General features: G+C 34.6%; 1 protein-coding gene across 1 annotated transcript; it reads right to left on the bottom strand.

The window, feature by feature from the left end:
* Positions 1-382: 382 nt before the first annotated feature.
* Positions 383-17,356, bottom strand: LOC113509027 (gelsolin-like). The gene is made up of 13 exons (XM_026892275.1): positions 17,271-17,356; positions 11,587-11,692; positions 8,370-8,450; positions 7,639-7,713; positions 6,708-6,900; positions 5,744-5,859; positions 4,721-4,898; positions 3,794-3,894; positions 2,831-2,947; positions 2,265-2,333; positions 1,873-1,935; positions 1,188-1,296; positions 383-500 (listed from the first exon to the last, which is right to left on the bottom strand). The coding sequence occupies exons 2-12, from the start codon at positions 11,689-11,691 to the stop codon at positions 1,195-1,197; spliced, it is 1,200 nt and encodes a 399-aa protein (XP_026748076.1). The 5' UTR covers position 11,692; positions 17,271-17,356; the 3' UTR covers positions 383-500; positions 1,188-1,194.
* Between the last annotated feature and the right edge of the window lie 1,875 nt (positions 17,357-19,231).

Genomic DNA, 19,231 nt, shown 5'->3' with positions numbered 1-19,231 from the left:
GAAGTCGCGGGCAACAGCTAGTTAATAATATTCCACAACTTTTACAAGTCTGTCTCTAAGTGTAGCTTGTATAACGAGTACTTGACAATTGATAAACATATTTATATACTTCTAAAACTATATTAATATAGATAAATTACACCCAGACACAGAACAAATGATCGTGCTCAAAAATCAAGAAAAAGCTCATCACACAAACACTATTGTCCTAAGCGGGGATCGAACCCTCTCCTCGTGACCTCAAACACTCGGGTATGTGTCAACAGGAGTTTGATTTGTTAGTTAAATATTTTTTTTTGAGAATCCATATTGTTAGCGCTTGTAAATCCGTCTTATATTTACATTCAACGAGGTTTTGCATCATTTAAAACAAACAAAAAAATAGTTACAAAACTGGTTTTTATTACGAATTATTTTTACATGAGTTATAAAAAATGCTCTTATAGTAGGTTATTTATTTTAATTTCATTTTGGTCTCCATTCTCCTTCAAAACTGGTTTCTGTAAAAAGAGTAAAAAATATAACATCACATTACAAACCATTTAGCGCCATCTATTGTCCAGTAGCAAAAGTTTAACGTAAATAGCAATAAGTGAAACACTAGATGGCGCTAGTAAATTAATTTTCGACAGTATTTTTCTCAAAAAAAAAGAGATATTTATAATTAAGTATTTATTATTTAGAAGATAAAATTGTAAGATTTAACTCATTGAAGATGTCACAGTATGTACTATTTATTTATTTATTTATTTGGATTTCCAACAAGAATAACATAATACAAGCATACTTACATGTGTAGCATATTAAACAATACTCTATGCTTTCTTATTTATAGGAAATCACATCATGCGAAAGACATAGTCGAACACAATTAGAATTTCAATTAGAATTGAAATAAACTTATGTTAGAGTTTACAAAAATAATTAATTAAATAAAGTAAAATTAAAATTAGAATAACAAGTTAAAAATAATTATATTAAATATTAAATGATGCAAAGATTTACTCATGCATTTTTGTCACTATTGCCCGACTAGTTTCGACTTGCAACTAGGACTCCGCATTGAACCGAAACTAGTCGGGAAATCCCGATAAATACGCGTGAGTAAACCGTTGCATCATTTAATAATAAGTTATTGTTGCGATAGTTACTATATAAATATTTATTTGTCTTTTATAAATACTTACAATAAATTTAAACAATGCGACTATGAGACATGCCGACGTCCATCCATGTCGCGAAGTATTGTTTGAAAATGGCGGGTTCCGTGCCCTGAGGGATCTTTACAATGTGCACCTGTAGACAAAATAAAAATAATAGGGTATATGACTAAATATATTTAGCTCGTCAGTAACTTTCCAAAAAAATATTGTAAGGGTAATTTTTATTTTGACACATCATTTAAGAGTAAAGATAAAAATGGTAGTGGGGGCTAATAACGTCACTTGCTAGTAAAAAGCGAACTGGTAAGTGACGTTACACGAGATTTTAAATCGCTGTTGTTTCCCCTTCGTTTTTTGCTTACTGTCTGAACGACTAAAAAAAATGATAATTATCTGTTTGAAATTGAAAAGAGACAAAGGCTTTGGAATTTGTTTCGACATTTCTTCTCAAGGTAGATAGACATTAAATGTTGAATCCATCGGGTCTAAATCAGTTTGAATTGTGAAATAACACTGCAATAGAGTATTTTACAAGAAAAAACTGTTTATTCCATCAGACATACTTCCATAAAATAAATGGATATGTATTTTTTATTTGATCTCGTAAACAAAAAATGAAGGGGATACCATGAAATATGATCTCGTGTGACTGTGACGTCACTTAGCATGTCAATGTGAAATGTAGTGTATTAACATTAGTTACACTTACCCAAGAAGGATAGTTCTTAGAACTCAACAGCTGCTGGGCTTTGGTCATCGCTTCAGTCTTTTCCTGTAAAAGTGAAAAGGTGTAAATCTTACTTAAAACATAATGAAGTACAAGTTTTTTAAAAATGAAGACATTTGAAAGCAATTAACTATTGCTTGCTAGCTGAAAGTTGATTATTTCTACGTCCAAAAGTGACATTGGAAAATTAAAAATCAAAGTCAATAGTGTTTATTTCAATTCAGCCTTTTTCGTTCCAGACACTTTTAAAACTTTACAAATGAGTCTTGAGAATCTGTGAAAATTTCAATTGGCTAGGTGGTCTCAAAACACTGGATGTTATTTTTCAAAGATTTTTTGGTTAATTTTTTTTTGTAATATGTATGTATGCTTACTCTCTCTGTAGCTTGCTTGCCGGTCCATACGTAGATACTGCCGCTAACGGTGTCCAAAATATAGCAATCCTGAAAAAGAAAATGAAATTAGAAAAAATCAAAATTAATTCATTCGAGCTCACCATTTTGTCTTTGGCTTATTTTGCCAAATTTTGACTCGGCTTAAAATTATATTAGACTATCTATTGCATACGACTTCGTTGGCGTTTTTAAGAACATATAAGTTAAACATTTTCTAAATCAGATTAGATGTATTTGAGTGCACGCAATTCAGATTTTTTTTTCTTTTTACGAAACCCGCATTAAGGAATTTAATCCTTGTATCGCGGGGGGTTTCACAAACATTCAAATCACATGCACAAGACACCCAGACTCAGGACAAGCATTCGTAGATCACACAAATGCTTGTCCTACGCGGGGATCGTCAACACGTCGCGCTCAGTGGGTTTGGCCTGGTGACCTCAACCACTCGGCTATCCGTATCTCGTATTTTTTAATAAACTTGTAATCTATGAAATCTATGAATTCTTTCGTTAATATTAACTCATATAGTCTGAATCTCTCACCTGTTTTTTAAGCTGATCCTGTCTGTAGGGTTTTGACAAAGCTGTCACCTTGACCTTGCCGCTGGCATCTGACACTTCAGATAGCACCACAGACTGTTCTTCAGATCTTTCAAAAGCCTGGATAATAGAAAATAGATTAAAATAATATAAATACCCACGTTTTCAAATTTTATGAAATTCGGTCCAACAGTTTTTATAGTTGTAAATTGCATTGTCATCGGGTTTGAAGCTACCCTGAAAATTTCAGCCGGCTAGCTTATCGGGGAAGTGCCTCAAAAATGAGTTGTAAAAATCCAACCGGAACGACAAACAAGAAAGTAAGTGTTTAAAAACGTGGGAAAGATGGCTGATAAAACTAGATCAGGAATTTTGCTGCAAACTCAACTTTTGGAAAGTTTAGCTTTATATTGTACTAACTGCTAGAAGCAGCTCCGCTTGTTATAAATCGAAAATGATCGCACGGGTACATAAAATCGGGATTAATCGTTTGTATTAAGCCAGGTTATCCCAACTAATATTATAAATGCGTAAGTATCTCTGTCTGTCTGTCTGTTGCGCTTTCACGTCTAAACCACTGAACAGATTTTAATGAAATTTGGAACAGAGATAAAGTTGGCCTTGAGAAAGAACATACGATAGTTTTTATCCCGGACTTTTGAAGAGTTCTCTTGGAAACGCGATATAACCGACCTCGACGCGGGCGAAGCCGCGAGCGAAAAGCTAGTAAACTATATGTGTTCCAAGATTCATCCGAATCCGTTTTACGAAACGTTTTTTTTTTAGTTTTCTGAAATTTTGAAGTTTATTTTGATGACACTTTTTACACAGATAGTTTATAACCAGAATTAACACATAGGATAGTTTTTACCCCAATTTTAGGTACCTGTCGGATCATTTTCGATCTATAGCGAGTGGAGCTGCTTGCAACAGCTAGTACTTAATAATAATATAATAATTTTTTACTTGGTCATCACCACCGGCAGTATCCTCGGGGACGAGGTCATTGGAACCAGAGCCGAGAGCTGTGAAGAACTTTTGTACATCGACGTCACTGGAGTACTTGTCTATGGAGAGAAGGACAAATATTGTATTGGCGTTAGTCTTACAAAATGGTAATAAAAAGAAATAGTCAAGATTTTAAAAAGTCTAACAATTTGAGAGATTTTATACATGTGTCGCTGGGATTTCACAAACATTCAAGTCACATGCACAAAGACACCCAGACTCGGGACAAGCATTCGTGGGTCACACAAATGCTTGTCCTACGGGGATCGAACCAACACGTCAGTGGGTTTGGCGTGGTGACCTCAACTACTCGGCTATCCGTGCAGTCATTTTGACAGATGATTTGTTAAGGTACAACGCTAAACCCTCTAAGCAACCTGTAGGTCTAGTTTTTAGTAACCTTGACCATTTGATTGCCGTTTGGTTCCCACTCAAAGCAAATGTTCATGTGATGAGCACTATCATTTGTTTCCTATCTGGGTGTAATTTATCTATCTATCTAATATATAAAATTCCCGTGTCACGATGTTAGTTACCGTACTCTTCCGAAATGGTTCGACCTATTCTTATGAAATTTTGTAAACATATAAGGTAGGTCTGAGAATAGAACAACATCTATTTTTCATACCCCTAAGTGTTAAGGGTTGCTCACACTAAAAAAATATATTTTATTTTTGGTACGAAATTGTTTATTATTATTTTTTTTATAATGAAGCATTAAAAATACATACAACTAAAAAAAAATCGGCAAAACAACGTTTGCTGGGTCAGCTAGTAATATTATATATTATAATATATAAGTATGTTTATTAGTCTAGTACTCGTAATACAAGCTTTGCTTAGTTTGACACTAGATGGCGTTGTGTGTACTCAGCTCTCTCTTACCAACAATCTCCACTCGAGCTCTTCCATTGTGATCCTGGTCTCGTATCTGGTTCGCGACGGAGATAGCCTTCAGTTTCTCCACATTCTTTGCTTTCTCACCGACGTAAACATACACATCGTTACCGACGTCCAGGATGAAGACGTCGCCTTTGTTCATCGATGAGATCAGAGGGTCCACCTGTAAAGATATTTAAATCAAATCAAAATGGTTTCTTGCAAACCATAATGTACAGTTACAGGTGGTAAAAATATAATAATATTTGGATATTATGAACCCTGTCGGGCATAGAAAGTGTAGTTTGAGTGATGGAAGAGAGTGTGAAATTTACTGTAGAGAGTGTTCAGTAATCGCGAACAAACGGTTGTGGAGTTTAACGAAATAGTTCCTTTCTTATGTTAAATGTGTATTTTTTTTTGTGGAATAAAACAACGTCAAAAAAGCCTTATCCAAATCAGGTCACCGGTTTAGGAGCTACGGTGCAGCCAGGCATACAGAGCGTTTAATAAACAGCATCAACGTTTTCACGTAAGGGTTCAAAAAATACTGGCCTGTTGGTCTAGTGGTGAGTGACCCTGACTGCTATACCGGAGGTCGTGGGTTCGATTCCCACCCAGAACAAATGATTGTGTGATGAGCATGATCATTTGTTCTGGTGTCTGGGCGTAATTTATCTATAATATGTATGTATTTAGAAATATATAAGTAAGTTTATCAGTTGTCTGGTTACCATAACACAAGCTCTGCTTAGCTTGGGATCAGATAACCGTGTGTGAGTTGTCCCCGGATATATGTATTATATTATTATTATATTTTTAGGCTTGGAGAAAATAAATATAATATATTAAATTCTGTACGAAATTGAACCTCATCTAGATCGCTCGACCGATTCACATATTGGGTATGTCTGAGAATAAGACATCTATTTTTCATAGCCCTATTTTTTTTTGACAAAACAACGGCTGGCTTAGCTTGGCTGGGATAGCTAGTATTATTTTATACAAGTAATAGGGACAATGTCAAACCTGACGACTCCTGATATTCCTTTTGCCTTTAACTTGAATCAGTCTCTTCTCAGCACCAGCGTTGGTGACTACATGGTTGAACCCAGAGCTGTTACCTCCGTCCAAGTATTGCAAAGCTGAAAATAGTAGAAAATGTTAAAACTCTTTAAACATAGTAGCGACATCTATTGGTGAATAGCGTGGTTAGTTTGTGTATTAACACGGACATATTAATCGGTTTTCTTTTATTTAAATTTCGAGTAGTCTCTGTAACTTTAATGTAATATATTATAAAATTTTATCGATTCTTTGAAGTACTAAGTATAAGTAACAATAGTTTAATTTATTTGCTTTATATATGTTCTTTCCACCTATTTATTTGTGTTAATTAGATCAGAGTTCATCTTAACCAAAGGCCAGAATATGTTAAAATTCGTTTAAAACTGTTCAATGTTTGCGTAAAACACAAACTGATAGTTTCCACGTGTATTCTATTAGCGCTATTAGACCGTTCATGTTAACGGTTGCGATAATTTTCCAATTGAAACAATTGATGATTGTTCTACAATTAGAAGCAATTATCCAGTCAATTAATAGAGTTAGATAGACGCGTTTAGGTAGAGACGCACTGATCCCCTGACAAACAGACACTACGTTAACAACGTATCTAAACATCTGGACATATATATATTTATGTAAAACAAAATAATTATTTGGTGTAAAATTTTTAACGCCATCTGTTGTCAAGTAGCGAAATTAATATATTTGATAACCTATTTAAAAGTACCAAATGATTTCGCTAAATGTGTCAATTTTGAATAGTTATTAATATTGTTTTAAAATTTTATGTTGCCTGAAACCATCTGTGAAAGAATCCATCTGAAACACTTCACGCTCAGTGGGTTGAGCGTGGTGACTTCAACCTCTCGGCTATCCATGCAGTAGAATTGCTTACTACCTAAACTTTGTTTGTTTATCTTCTTACCTGACGGGAAGTAACTCTTGAACTGTTGGCTCTCTTGCCCCAGCGTTTCTCTGTGTTGTATGGCGGCACCATTGAATTTGTCATCGAGACCGACTGTCAAAATGGCCGCCGCACCAGACTCGTCTTGTGACGACTCACTGCCGATCCAATAGTGAATGTCCCAGGAGAGGTTACCGCGTTTGTCGGCTGTTGTCTGTGTAAGAATTATACGTACTGAAGAACGGGAAGGAATGGTCCCATTTTAAAAGTACTTGACGTACGAAGTACGGAGACTTAAAAAGTACTTGTTAAATAATATGTAAATACATATCTCGCCACACTCAGAGATATGTGTATAACTTTTATATGTATAATATATGTGTAAAATTAACTAAATTGCGACTCGTCCACAGGCAAACCGATAAACCGGTTTTGTGGAGCACTACATATTGTAATTGTATATTTAACGAATAAAAATAAATAAATAATAATAATAATAATTTGAGGCTAAAAGTGGTCTAGACTATACCTAGGCTGCCTGCCTAGGTATTAAGTAAACTGATAGTCTATTTTTATGTCTAGACATATACTTATCTATTAATGTAAATCTGTTTAATCCAGAAGACAAATTAAAAATAAGACATAGTTATGTATTTTTCAGAAAGGGGTTTCATCGTGTTGAGGAGGTCAGATAGACAGTCGCTCCTTGTAAAACACTGGTACTTAGCTGAATCCGGTTAGACTGGAAGCCGATCCCAACATAGTTGGGAAAAGGCTAGGCCGATGATGATGCAATGATTGGTCTCTGGTAAGGATATTTGTGGGACTTTTATTGGTGATAGATAAAAGACCCGAAGCAAGAAAATGAATAATTTCGTTTAAATAAATGATTCTGCATGCAGTTTTTTAGAGGTTTTTTCAGAAAATTCTATCAAATCAAATCATTGAATACCTTTAAAATGATGTAGGAGTCTCCTTTGTAGAATTTTCCGAAGTCTTTAGCTGGTACAGCTACTGGCTCAAAGTCCTGTAATAAAAATATGTTATTTTACCTTATAATACCTTAGATGAATGGAAACGTAGAAAAAGCATAGTGTTATTAAATGATGCAACGGATCACTCACGCGTATTTACCGGGATCACCCGACTAGTTACGTACTCAGTCATATTACAACCTTGCCTTAATAAGAACCCCACCGTGTCAGACCATGATTGACGACTCCGCTTGGGTACGAAACTTGTCGGGCTATACTGATAAATACGCGTGAGACCGTTACATCATTTATTAATAAATCAGTCCCACGATAGTTACTGAAAGTAATTAAAGAATAGTGACACTTTATTTTTTTTGAATTTTTAATAATTTGTTTTCATTAATTAAATTATTCTGTCTTCTGACTTCTTATTCAACATTAATATAACATTAAATCTGATTCATCCAGGGAAGCTTTACCTAGTCACAAACGGGAAAACCACAAATACAATTAATTATTGTTGACTACAGGTAAATAACAAACAACGAAATGCATAAACATATCACGCATCATATACCCATGCATTTATTTTTAAATAACACAATTAAAATAACATTAATTTACTACTACACGATAGGTGGCGGTAATTAAGATTAATTTTAGTTTTGCTAATGGACAATAGATGTCGCTACTTGATGTTGCTACTCACATTAATTCTCCATATTTCGACGCCGGCTTGGCGGCCAGCGTTGGCGAAGGCTGTATGTACTCGTGCCTTTGCTCTGGCATCCTGTAAAAATAATAAATCAAATTATTTAACGTAAATATTGCCAGTGTGACTATATTACGACTTAATATTATTTGCCATTAAAATATATTTCTCAATCGTCAGAGTTTATACCAGAAGAAATTAAATTAAAAAGGCATATTCTTTTTGAAAAAAAATATATCTTTATTTCTAGATTTCCTAGCTGTGGGACATTTAAAGACCTACATTATCATTACAAGTCTACAAATTCTAGTTTATTAATTAATGTTCTGCCCAAGCCATAAAACTAATACCAGTCCCTAAACGAATACAGAACAAATACAGCTTAGCTTTTTAATATCGCTAAAACATGGCCGTTCCCCTGATGACGTCACCAGGGGTGTGTTAAGGTCACAACTGGATCATAAAGAATTAAAGGGAAGTGGAATTTAGGGTAAAAGCATCCCTACTAATATTATAAATGCAAAAGTAACTCTGTCTGTCTGTCTGTTACGCTTTCACGTCTAAACCACTGAACTGATTTTAATAAAATTTGGTACAGAGATAGAGTTGACCTTGAGAAAGAACATAGGCTAGTTTTTATCCCGGACTTTTGAAGAGTTCTCTTGGAATCGCTATATAACCGACCTCGACGAGGGCGAAGCCGTGTAATGATATTATATTAGGAGATGATGATCAACTTGAAGACGAAGACAAATAAGGTTATTTTTCTATATAAAAGCTTTCATTTAGTTTAATCTATCAAGTGTCTGTCTGTCTGTCATCAAATTTAGTAAGTTGTTTTTGATCCACTCTTCGGTTTCCGATTGAGCTGTTGCTGCTGTTATTTTGACAGCAGCAACGCATTCAATCTCGCTCTGTTTATTTCTATTCCACTGGCGTGGAAAGGTAAATTTTGAACTGAAATATTAAAAAAAAAATTATCTTGTCAAAACTTTAACGGAACTATGAAGATATTTGCATTATAAAAAGATACACTTCAAAAATCAATAAAAAAGCCAGCGATTATAATGTTTGGCAACACTTTTTTTAAGAGCAGTACACGAGTACTTCCTCCTTCTCTTTATTCCTTGGTTAGCCATAACAATGGATATACAGATACAATCGAAGTTCTCCTTAATGGATTGTCTGCCAAATGTCAAAATGGCGGACCATCATCAATTATAATAAACGTCGAAATGATGTGAAAAAGTGATTGTAATATTATGGCAATAATAATGATGGAAATGGATCGTGGTGGCTTTACGTTCATACGAGATGCCGGTTCGATTCTAACGCAGGGAAATAGGGATGATGACATTTTTTTTTTGCATTGTCCGTCTTGTTGTTTTTTGTATAATAATGGATACGTATTTATTTATTAATTTGTCCCGCAAACATAAATTGACCAAATTACAGTGAATGAAACTTACGCGTGACGTCACGATTGAGTATAAATTTTACTCTATCGTTACGTCACAAGCCCCTCTCCTAAACTTTAAAGCAGTTAATCTTTGTCAATTGTAGTATTTCTGAAAAAGGAAAAAATACGTGTCTCATACTTTTCAATTATCTAACTGAGGGACTAATGAGATTTTTTCTTTTTATACCCAGTCATCATCCCTATTGCTAATGTGTGTCCTAAATTTTTGAAAGTAATAATAATATGTACTTCCTTAATTATTTTAAGACAAATGTGATAAATGGTGAAGGAAAACATCGTTTGAAAACCTCTCTTGCAAAAATTGGGATCTGAAATCGCCCCAGTGAGCTAGCGTGGTGATCAATGCCCAGCAGTGGGATGTATATATAGACTACCTTATGACGTAATAATCGGATTTCTCTATCCCATTTTTGCACCTACAATTTTATTAACAATCAAGCTAAGAACTCTCTCGATTAAATCTAATGTAAAATGCTACTGTAATATTTATTTTTGAAAAGATTATCGAGTTTCTTGTTCGGTTCTTCTCCATAAGAATGACACTTTGGAACCGTGCAACTAGAGTCAGTAATGTAACGTTTTAAAAGTGCCTGAGAAATTGCCTATTTGAAATAAAGACTTTTTGATTTTGAATCATCAATAATCCATTTTAGTGCACTTTAATTTGAGTCCCCACTTGAGTATATTGATAGACTATCTGTTATTCTACCCCACTTTTAATCTCTCGACTTTTAAGTAACTCAACCTGGTTTTCATTAAACTTACAAACTACATTGCAATCGCCCACTCATTTCGGAAGCTATAATGTCACAGACAGATAGAACTTCAAACACTTCAATCTAATAACACCCCTCTTTTCGAGTCAGGCTTTCGAAAAATAAGGTCACTGGCATTAAATTGCAGTAATATCACTTGACTAGCAAAGATTTCCCGAAGACGCCTTCCTCTCACTTAAGTCAATAAACTATTTCTAGTTATATTAGATCAAAGACATTTTTATTGCTGAATAAAACTGTAATCCAAATAACGTTAGTTTATGATGTTATAAAAATATAATTTATGTTCATATATTAAATAACATTAATGCGAAAGTCTTGATGTGGTAAAATGTTGTTTTAATGAGTCTAAAAATTTATTTATAGGCGTCGAGGTCGGTTATATCGCGTTTCCAAGAGAACTCTTCAAAAATTCCGGGATAAAAACTATCATATGTTCTTTCTCAAGGTCAACTCTATCTCTGTACCAAATTTCATTAAAATCGGTTCAGTCGTTTAGACGTGAAAGCGTAACAGACAGATAGTTACTTTCGCATTTATAATATTAGTACTGATAGACATCGTTTTCTGTGTTTTTTGGATGACGGCTTCCAGCCACATCAGACGATATTAACCACAAATCATATTTTTATAGTTACACAAATCTTTATATAAATAAAATTGGTAAAAACTCTGTAAACATCCTATTCTGGTATCCTACTAATGTTATAAACGCGAAAGTTTGTTCCTCTTTCACGCAAAAACCACTGAACAGATAAAGACGAAACTTTGTACACGGATAGTTTATATCCTGGATTAAGATATAGGATAGTTTTTATCCCCATTTTATGTTCATAATGAAACAGTATCAACAAAATCCATTCATCCAATTCGACGTTTTGCGGTAACAAACAACAAATACAGACGAATTTAGACTTTCCTCCTATTCAAAGTAGGTCGAAAATAGGTAGTACTGTACCTTGTCAGTCAAAGATGTGATTTTCCCAGTGATAGACTGCTGTCGGGTGGCTGTGCGGGCACAAGCAGTGCCCAGCACGAACAACAGAATGGGGAGAAACTTCATTCTGTAACAATAGATAAATAATTATATAGAACGTGGAAAATGTATTACAAAATATTCTTGGAAATGTAAAGAACTGCAAACCGCATCGAAATGGGTTCGGTGAAACGCGAGATTGTTGCTTTTTATTGAAGCTGTCTTTGTTGAGATAGTAATACTTAACAAAATAAATACGACAACTATTCAATTTTTCAAATTTCAAAAGTGTATTCCAAAGTTTTTTCATTACGATGCAACGACGATGGTATGAATCCTTATCAAAATAAAGAGCGTTAAAGAAATTCTGTGGCGTATATTAGCACTGCTCCCGTGCGAAGCCGGGCCGGGTGACTAGTTGTAAATAAAATGGATATTGATTTATTCAAAAAATCTTGAACAAAACATTATTATACATGAAATAATCTCATTTTATGTTTAACCTTCTTAATCATCTAAAATTAGTAGTATCTAGGAACTAAACTAAACTAATATTTACATTTTGAAAGCTATATCAATATAAAAAGAAAAATATGCATTATTTACAAAGCGTCAAAAAAGATATCCTCATCCCTGCCAAAGTCATTATACATTATATATTAATTTCTCACAAAACCAGTTTAATAGACAGTGAGTGAATCGCTAATTAGTCTTCACAAAAGGATTCTAATTTTTCCTTTGTCCTGCTTATACAGGCAAACAATTATAGGTCTAACAGCTGAGTCATTCGAACCCAAGTTCTCTACGCTACAGACATACAAACAAACAAACATTAGTCACTGCATGAGTAAGTGAACTCACCTTGATGTGAATAATAAGGAAATGAGTTTAGATAAGGGCATTGTACGTATTTGTCAGTTAAAACGTTTAAGGATAAAAGTATATGTTTTAGTTTATTTTTCCCACGTTTATATACACTCAATTTTTTGTTAAAACCAAAAAATTATTAAATTAAAGCATCAAAAAATTCATCGGCATCGCTGCCGGCTGGGAGTGTGCCCAAAAGGCTGGCAGCATTGCCACGTTGAATGGCAATGCTAATCCTCTGAGCGAGGTAAAAGCCAGCCTTTGGGTCACGAGAAGTGTCAACGGGACGCTTTGCTAGGTCTTTAAAAAGCGTTTTGTAAATATTTAACTCTGTAAAATTATAAATAAAGAAAACATAAATTGATACACAATTTTTTGTTTGTTTGATTATGTAACTTATGCATGGAAGTTAGGCAATTTGATTGAATTGCCAATGAAACCACGTTTTTTGCAACATAATTTTGAGGCACTTAGAGATAAGCTAAATTTTGAGGGCAGCTTCAAAACCAATGACAATGCAATTTACAACTATGGCTTTGTTTAGCGAAGGTTTCAAAAATATTCAAGTCACAAAGACACTCAGACTTAGGACAAGATTTCATGAATCACACATAAGCTTGTTATCTGCGGGGATCGAATTCGCGTCACGTTGCGCACTGTGAACTCAACCACTCGGCTATCCGTTATTACAAAAACAACGGAATTAAAAAATGTCCTTACCTACTATCTTGTCTTCAAACCCACACGGACGAAGTCGCGGACAACAGCTAGTTAAAATAAACGCCTAATACATTTACTGCCTCAAGTCAAAAACAACGGAATTATCTTCAAACACACACGGACGAAGTCGCGGACAACAACTAGTTAAAATAAACGCCTAATACATTTACTGCCTCAAGTTTAACAGCCCGTTTCAACAAGTACGCACAATCTATGACGTAACTAGATCATCTGTCGAGGTTCGCGTGGCATTGCTATAATTTTCCTTATCAGATCTTAAGTATTCAGGTCTAAATATTTTATATTATACATTATACAACGTATAGCTAAATCACTTTTAGTTATGCTAGCAACTTCATTCGCGTTGAAAATTGACTTTAAGGATTCATTTTTGAACTAACTTTGTACGTGCTTCGGAAAATTGGCGTAACTTTTTTATTTATAATTTTTATGAATTGATTTATGTGAAACTAATATATAAAGCTGAATAGTTTGTTTGTTTGTTTGTTTGTTTGAACGCGCTAATCTCAGGAACTACTTTTCCAAATTGAAAAATTCTTTTTGTGTCGAATAGACCATTCATGGAGGAAGGCTTTAGGCTATAAACCATCAAGCTGCGACTAATAGGAGCGAAGATACAATGGAAAATGTGAAAAATACAGGGCAGGTATAAATCATAACTTATAATCTTCTACCCACGGGGACGAAGTCGCGGGCAACAGCTAGTGTGAAATAAACACTCAATGGTATGTATAACTTACATATTGTAACATAACACAACATAAAACAAAAAATATTTTTGGCTTTGAAATTTTCATCCCTTTTAAAGGGCCTGTTGGGCTAGTGGTTCGATTCCCGCCCAGGACAAATGTTATGTGATGAGCATGATAATTTTTTCTGGTGTCTGGGTGTAATTTATCTATAATATGTATGTATTTAGAAATATATAAGTAAGTTTATCAGTTGTCTGGTTACCATAACACAAGCTCTGCTTAGCTTGGGATCAGCTAACCGTGTGTGAGTTGTCCCATATTATATCCGGTATAGAAAGATATTTAGCGACTCTCGTCTAAGGCATAAATTCACCAGTTGTGAGGAAACCTGATTACCTAATATTAGAATCTGAAATCTCCCGCAGTGAGCTAGCCAGGTGATCAATGCTCGAACCATCCCTACATGGGAAGAGGCCTGTGCCAGGCAGTTTATGACATCCATGGACGAATGTTATAAACGCGAAAGTATGTATAGATGTTTGTTCCTCTTTCACTCAAAACCCACTGAACGGATTTAGACAAAACTTCGTACACAGATAGTTTATAACCAGGATAAACACATAGCTTAGTTTTTATCACGATATTAAGTGCCCGTGGGATCATTTTCGATTGGTAGAGAGCGGGCCCGCGGGCAACTGCTAGTCACTAAATAAAACGAGTTATATAATAATACCACGGGACAACTCACACACGGTTATCTGATCCCAAGCTAAGCAGAGCTTGTGTTAAGGTAACCAGACAACTGATAAACTTACTTATATATTTCTAAATGCATACATATTATAGATAAATTACACCCAGACACCAGAACAAATGATCATGCTCATCACACAACATTTGTCCTGGGCGGGAATCGAACCCACCACCTCCAGTATAGCAGTCAGGGTCACTAACCACTAGACCAACAGGCCCGTCAAACATATGCCTTGTTATTTGAATATTATCACGCTTGTTTATAATATAGATAAGGTACTATTATATGAGTGACCTCTGACATTATTTTGATTAATATATACTCGGCATTCATTAAATTGGAGACTGATATGTTATCAAACTAGCTGTTTCCCGCGACTTCGTCCACGTGGTTAAAAGATCTTGAACCGTTTTCGCAGCGCACGCAAGGGAAGCCCTCAAAGATGAATAATTTTTACCGTTTTTTCTACATTTTCCATTATATCTTCGCTCCTATTGGTCGCAGCGTGATGTTATATAGCCTTTCTCGATTAATGGTCTATTCAAAACAAAAATAATTTTTCAATTCGAACCAGTAGTTCCTGAGATTAGCCGTTCAAACAAACAAACAAACAAACTCTTCAGCTTTATAATATTAGTATAGATACCGACTGGTTAAGATGTTGGTCTAGTCTTAAGTGGCCCCGACTGCTATACCGGAGGTCTTGAGTTCAAATCCCACCCGGGACATTACGCATTTTTTTTTACTATACCGGCGATTTTGATTATGAAACCGGATTATTATTATTTACCTTTTAATGATGTGATAAAATGAAAAATACGCATTCACTATTTTTTGAAAAACCTGTCAGACAGACAAAATAGATTTATATTATCAGTCTTAGTGAAATTAAATAAAAAGAAATCATTTATTGTAAGAGAGAGTAAGATATATCATCACTTCTACATGTCTTTTTTGAGAACGCTGGAGTCGACATTTCCTAGCTGACTACCCTGAGAAGAAAAGTCGAAACAAACTCAGGGCTCGCAGTTTCTTTTAAAGTCCAGACAGTCAAAGTTATATAGTCATATACCCTATTAGCGTTTGACTCAGGAAACCAAAAATAAGGCAGCTAAAACTACTGGCTACTGATAGTCTAAGGCCATGTCATCATCGGCCTAGCCTTTTCCCAACTATGTTGGGTCGGCATCCAGTCTAACCGGTTTCAGCTAAGTACCAGTGTTTTACAAGGAGCGACTGCCTATCTGAACTCCTCAACCCAGTTACCTGGGCAACACGATACCCCTTGGTTAGACTGGTTGTCAAACTTTTCAAGCTTCTGACTACCTGTAACGACTGCCAAAGATGTAGGAATAACAGCCGGGACCCACGATTTAACGTGCCTTCCGAAACACTGAGGAACTAGTTATGACAAAGATGGTCACCCATCTGCGGACCGACCGCGTCAAGCGTAGCTTAACCTGTGATCGACTCACTTATGTAATAAATACAAACCAATAGACTAGTTTTGTTTTGGTTTGAACGTAATATTGTGACTGGAGAGCGATTTCTATACCGGTTTATCGTTTGATTTCAATATTATGTTTTATACAAGCCGTTGTCAGTGGCTCCGCCCGCTACATATCCAATATGATCCCAATTAAAGATACAATCGAGATAAAAACTATCCTAAGTGGTAACCCTGGTTATATTATTAACTATTTGTGGACCAAATTTCGTCTAAATCCGTTCAGTGGTTTTTGCGTGAAAGAGGAACAAATATCCGTACATAGAAACTTTCGTGTTTATTATATTAATAGGATAGGGTATATCAATGGATTATTGGATTTGGCACCTAGACATGGAATTCGGAGATTATCTATATTAGTAGACAATATATCATAACTCTTAGTATCCAATTCCGATATAGGATAATCTTGCCTGCTGTAGTTAGGTACATGTATAAGTAGTTAGTTATAGGCTATCGGCTAACTTTATCGATAAATATATTCTCTACTCTTTATAACTGTATAAATTCGCATAGTTTAAAATATTTTTAAGTAGATTATCGAAAATAATCTCACGGAAAAATAAAACCGGTAAAACACTATCCCAGGTGATAATCCTGGTTATGAACTATCCGTTTACCAAATTTCGTCTAAAACCGATCAGTGTTTTTTGCGTGAAAAAGGAACAAACATAATTACGTAGAAACTTTCTGGTTTATAACATTCGTGGAAACACCTAGGTTTATCAGTAACATTTGATTTGTAAAAAAACCGCCAGAAATTCGTTGTCTGTGTAATTGGAAAATCGACTTAAATATGTAGGAATAATTGTGATGTGAATTGATTTGATATACACTACAATCTGTGTTCAATATACAGCGTAAAATGTGAATAATATAAGAATCAAGATTGTAAGAAAGCGACTGACATAATCATATTACCTCATACAAAAAAAGAACTTGAAAATACCGGTTAAGAAACTTAATTTAAAACATTAATCTAATCTAAAAAAAACACGGTTTTTTAACACAAAAACTCTCATAAAACGAATTAATATAATAAACGATACATAATATTAACGATTTAATTTAACATTGAACAATAAAAAGACAAGAAATGACTTACATAATATAGTTAGGACACTAACACGCATGCGCAGACCGAGCGCGCAATGACAACTGACAGTTGACCCAAGATGGCTGACGCGCTATTTTATAGTAAACGTAGTTTCGTATGATCATAAAAGCCCGCGGTTTCGCTTGTTACTACTCATTGCTCTTGTTAATTATTTTCCTTAACATTGTTTACGTTAAATTGTAAGATGGTAATTTTGTTTTAAAGGCACGTACTTACCTAATTTGATAGCATAAGTATGTACCTATAGCAAGTTTCATTGTTGATATTATTCAAATTCTTAATTTATGTTTGTCGTTTGTCAAATGACTGTTTGGCTTAAATATCAATGGAATGATGTTCAATAGTATGAAACCGTTAGCCCAAATAATATTAATACCTGCCTATACCTGAATATTCTTAAAATCGGCAGTTTTTTCACACATAAGATTAGGTTTGAGCATTGATCATTGTTCGTCAGGCTAGCTTACTTCGGACGATAGCAGATTCGAATATTGGAATCCAGGGCCCCAATTCCGCCATTTGCAATTTATTAAAATGAATAAATTTGAGAAACAAAATAGATTTAAATAACAATGAATGAATGGAAATTGTAAACAGCGCATTTCGGGCCTATGTTTCTTCACAATCTTTCCGTTTCACCAATTGTCAGTGGTATCTTATTATAGTATCATTTAAAAAGCACTTATTACATTAAAATCTTTCGATATAGGTAGGTACAACATTGGGATGAAATCTGTGACACTCAGCAAGCAACTGCATTCATAGAACCACGAAGTCTCAACAACATTTTAATTAAGCACGCTCATAGCTAAATAATAGATAATAGTCACACTGTTACATCGCAAACGTTAAGCAAGGCTTGGTGCGGTCGGTCCTTTGATTGATGACCGCCTGAACGAGTTCCTCCGTGTTTCAGAAATCATATAAATTGTGGGCCCCGGCTGTCATAAGCACATTTATAAAAATTGTTACGAGTCAGATAAATATAGAAAAATTGACAACCAACCAAGTCTTATGATGAACGATGGTTATCTGACCCCATGTTAAATTCTGTTGCATTAGCCAATGTAGCTTGGTACATCAGTAAGGAGATAAAAGTTTATCAAAGCGAGATAGAAATATGCAAGCTAGTTATGTGAAACAGTGACAGCGATATTTTGTAGCTCTTTCCCGACGTACCAAGTTGTATTGGCTGCAATTTACTAAGCTTTAAAGCAGATACTCAGATATTACATACAGACAAATCCATTATCCATTTATTCGATAAATAAATCAGTGCAATACTTACGAGTATATTTATCTTAATATATTGAATACTCAGAATTTAGTCAATTCATAGTACAGATTATACGCTATCAAAACATATGGTTAGAATTACAAATAAATAAATACTTAATGGAAAACCTTCTTGCTGTTATGTTTGAAAGAGGTTCAAAGGTTATCAGTGATAAATAAACGAGGAGGTGTATTCTAAAATGGATTCAATTTATTTTGTTATTGATTTTATAATATTTTTGAATGGTTTCATGGTTCTTAGACTGTGTTTTATGATATACTAGCTTTTCGCCCGCGGCTTTGCCCGCATCGAGTTCGGTTATATCGCGTTTCCAAGAGAACTCTTTAAAAGTCCGGGATAAAAACCATCCTATGTTCTTTCTCAAGTTCAACTCTATCTCTGTACCAAATTTCATTAAAATCAGTTCATTGGACATGAAAGTATAACAGACAGACAGAGTTACTTTCGCATTTATAATATTAAGTAGGGGTAAGACTCTTGTTTTAAAAAGTATGATGGCTGAATATGCTAAATAGTTAGAAAGGAAAAAAAATGAGTGTGTGTGTACTTATGTATACGCGTTAGAAGTTGTAAAAATCCACCTTCATCATTTTTCTCCATCGCGCCAAAAGAAGTATAAATTTAAAACTTCAACATTTTGCCAACACGATAA

The sequence above is a fragment of the Trichoplusia ni genome, chromosome 3 (assembly GCF_003590095.1).
Source record: "Trichoplusia ni isolate ovarian cell line Hi5 chromosome 3, tn1, whole genome shotgun sequence".
NCBI lineage: Eukaryota > Metazoa > Arthropoda > Insecta > Lepidoptera > Noctuidae > Trichoplusia > Trichoplusia ni.
Note: the sequence above shows the minus strand (reverse complement) of the source record. Positions and strands in the feature narration are given on the sequence as shown.